Source organism: Morone saxatilis, unplaced genomic scaffold (assembly GCF_004916995.1).
Source record: "Morone saxatilis isolate NCDOM2014 unplaced genomic scaffold, NCSU_SB_2.0 Contig10, whole genome shotgun sequence".
Lineage (NCBI taxonomy): Eukaryota > Metazoa > Chordata > Actinopteri > Moronidae > Morone > Morone saxatilis.
In genome coordinates, this window is record NW_023339652.1 from 201,695 (window position 1) to 203,559 (window position 1,865).

The following is a 1,865-nucleotide window of genomic DNA, read 5'->3' on the forward strand; positions in this document are numbered from 1 at the left end:
GGCATGATTCTAACTCCATACTCACGCCTGCCAAAAAAATAAAAATATAACTAATAAAAAATAAAAACACAGTGAAACAAAAATAATCAAACAGTAAAAATGTTATTATAATTCCAAACTTCATTTTGTGTTTAATTATCTTTATTTAAATTTTTTAAGAAATTGTGTGCAAAACTAATTATTGGAGGCACGAATTTAAATAACTGGACTCATTTTTTCACTTTCAGTGAAAATCTGAAAGTCTAAACTTTGACTTTATATCATAAGTCTGATTCATCACAGTATTTAATCATTTATAAATATAAATTAATAAAACAGCAGATAAATACAGACGGTTTAAAGATATTTTCTTTATTTACATGTTTTTCAAACAAACATTCTGAATGTTGTTTATTGACAATAAAAACAAAAACGTGAAGAGTAGAAGATGAAGATGAAGAGAAGGAGGTATTTCTGTCTGAGAATATATGACGACATGAAACAGGAAACAAAGCCCATTGATTACTGATCGGCCTGTGAGTATAATAAATAAACGTTATACTCGTTAACAGTCTTTAATTAACGAGTTTAAACCCTTAAAGTCGACAAAATAAAAAACGTTCTGGTTTTATTTGACCTCTCGGATACGTTTGAGTTCATGCAGGAAACTGATTACAGACATTCGTTCATCACAGTTCAATCTTTATAATCCCTGAAATACCCCTAATTAACCCCTAATTAAACCACAATTAACCCTTAATTAACCCCTATATGTGTTGTCAGGTCAATTACAGGTTCATTAATTACTTCCGGAGCGTTTCACTGCGAGCTTCATGTTACAGTCTCGTTATTTACAGGATAAACACTGAATATTTACAGGCTGCAGACGTCCTTCAACCCCTCAGACCTCCGTCCAGAGTCAGAGTCCCGAACCTGGAGGACAAACAGTCGCAGGTTAATGTCACTCGCTTCTGTAGCCCCGCCCACTCAGAGTGGAGGGGGCGTGGCCTCTAGCGGCAGCGTTGTAGCTCAGTGTGAATAGCTTTGTGCCAAGCTAGGCTAACGGTGTGTTTACCTCTCTAAGAAGTGGTTGTTCTCTGCCAGCTCCTTGACGACTCCCTCCATCTCCTCCTTCAGCTTCTTCATCCTGAAACACAGCAGATTATTACTAATAACTCTAATCTATATATTTATCTATTGATTTATCCTCTCTGATTGTTTTTGTTATTTCTGCTGATTTCTTTATTTAGTTCTTTCACTTTATTAAATATAATTAAATATTATTAAATATAATCAAATATTAAATATAATCAAATATTAAATATAATCAAATATTAATAATTATTATTAAATATAATTAAATATGATTAAATGTTATTGTTCTTTCTGTAAAATACATTTTGTCTCATTATTGTCTGTCAATCATCTCAATCAAACAGATAAAGTTTGATTGATTGATTTTTCACTGATATACTTTCAGTGTATTTTGTGTGTAAAATGATAAAGATGAAGATGAAGATGAAGATGAAGAAGGTCTCACCCCAGGGTCATCTCCACCAAGGTGTTCTGGCTCAGGTAGGCCTGAGGCTTCATCCCACTGGACACCAGAGGAAGAACCTTCTGAGGCAGCTGTTCCTGCAGCTGGACACACACACACACAGAGTCAGGGTCTGATGGTCTACTCTGGGTCCTGGTCTACAGGAATCCGTACTGTACCTTGATGGCTCTCTCCATCAGCATGGTGACCTCCTTCTCTATGCTGATCAGCTGAGCCGACAGACCGAGCAGCTGCTTCCTCACGTGATGAACCTTCCTGCAAACACAGACACCGTCGCTAGGCAACAGATACCACTTCCTGTCCGCGAGGAGGAGGACGAAGAGGAGGA

At 36.5% G+C, this 1,865-nt stretch overlaps 1 protein-coding gene across 2 annotated transcripts in view; it reads right to left on the reverse strand.

The window, feature by feature from the left end:
* Positions 1-330: 330 nt before the first annotated feature.
* The window catches only part of tbk1 (TANK-binding kinase 1), a gene marked incomplete at its 5' end in the record, with an annotated part of 5,346 nt that continues 3,811 nt past the window's right edge, over positions 331-1,865 (reverse strand). For both annotated transcript variants that reach the window (XM_035679736.1, XM_035679726.1), the window contains 4 exon segments: positions 331-912; positions 1,055-1,126; positions 1,520-1,620; positions 1,696-1,792. In XM_035679736.1, coding sequence (XP_035535629.1) covers positions 873-912; positions 1,055-1,126; positions 1,520-1,620; positions 1,696-1,792 — 310 coding nt within the window.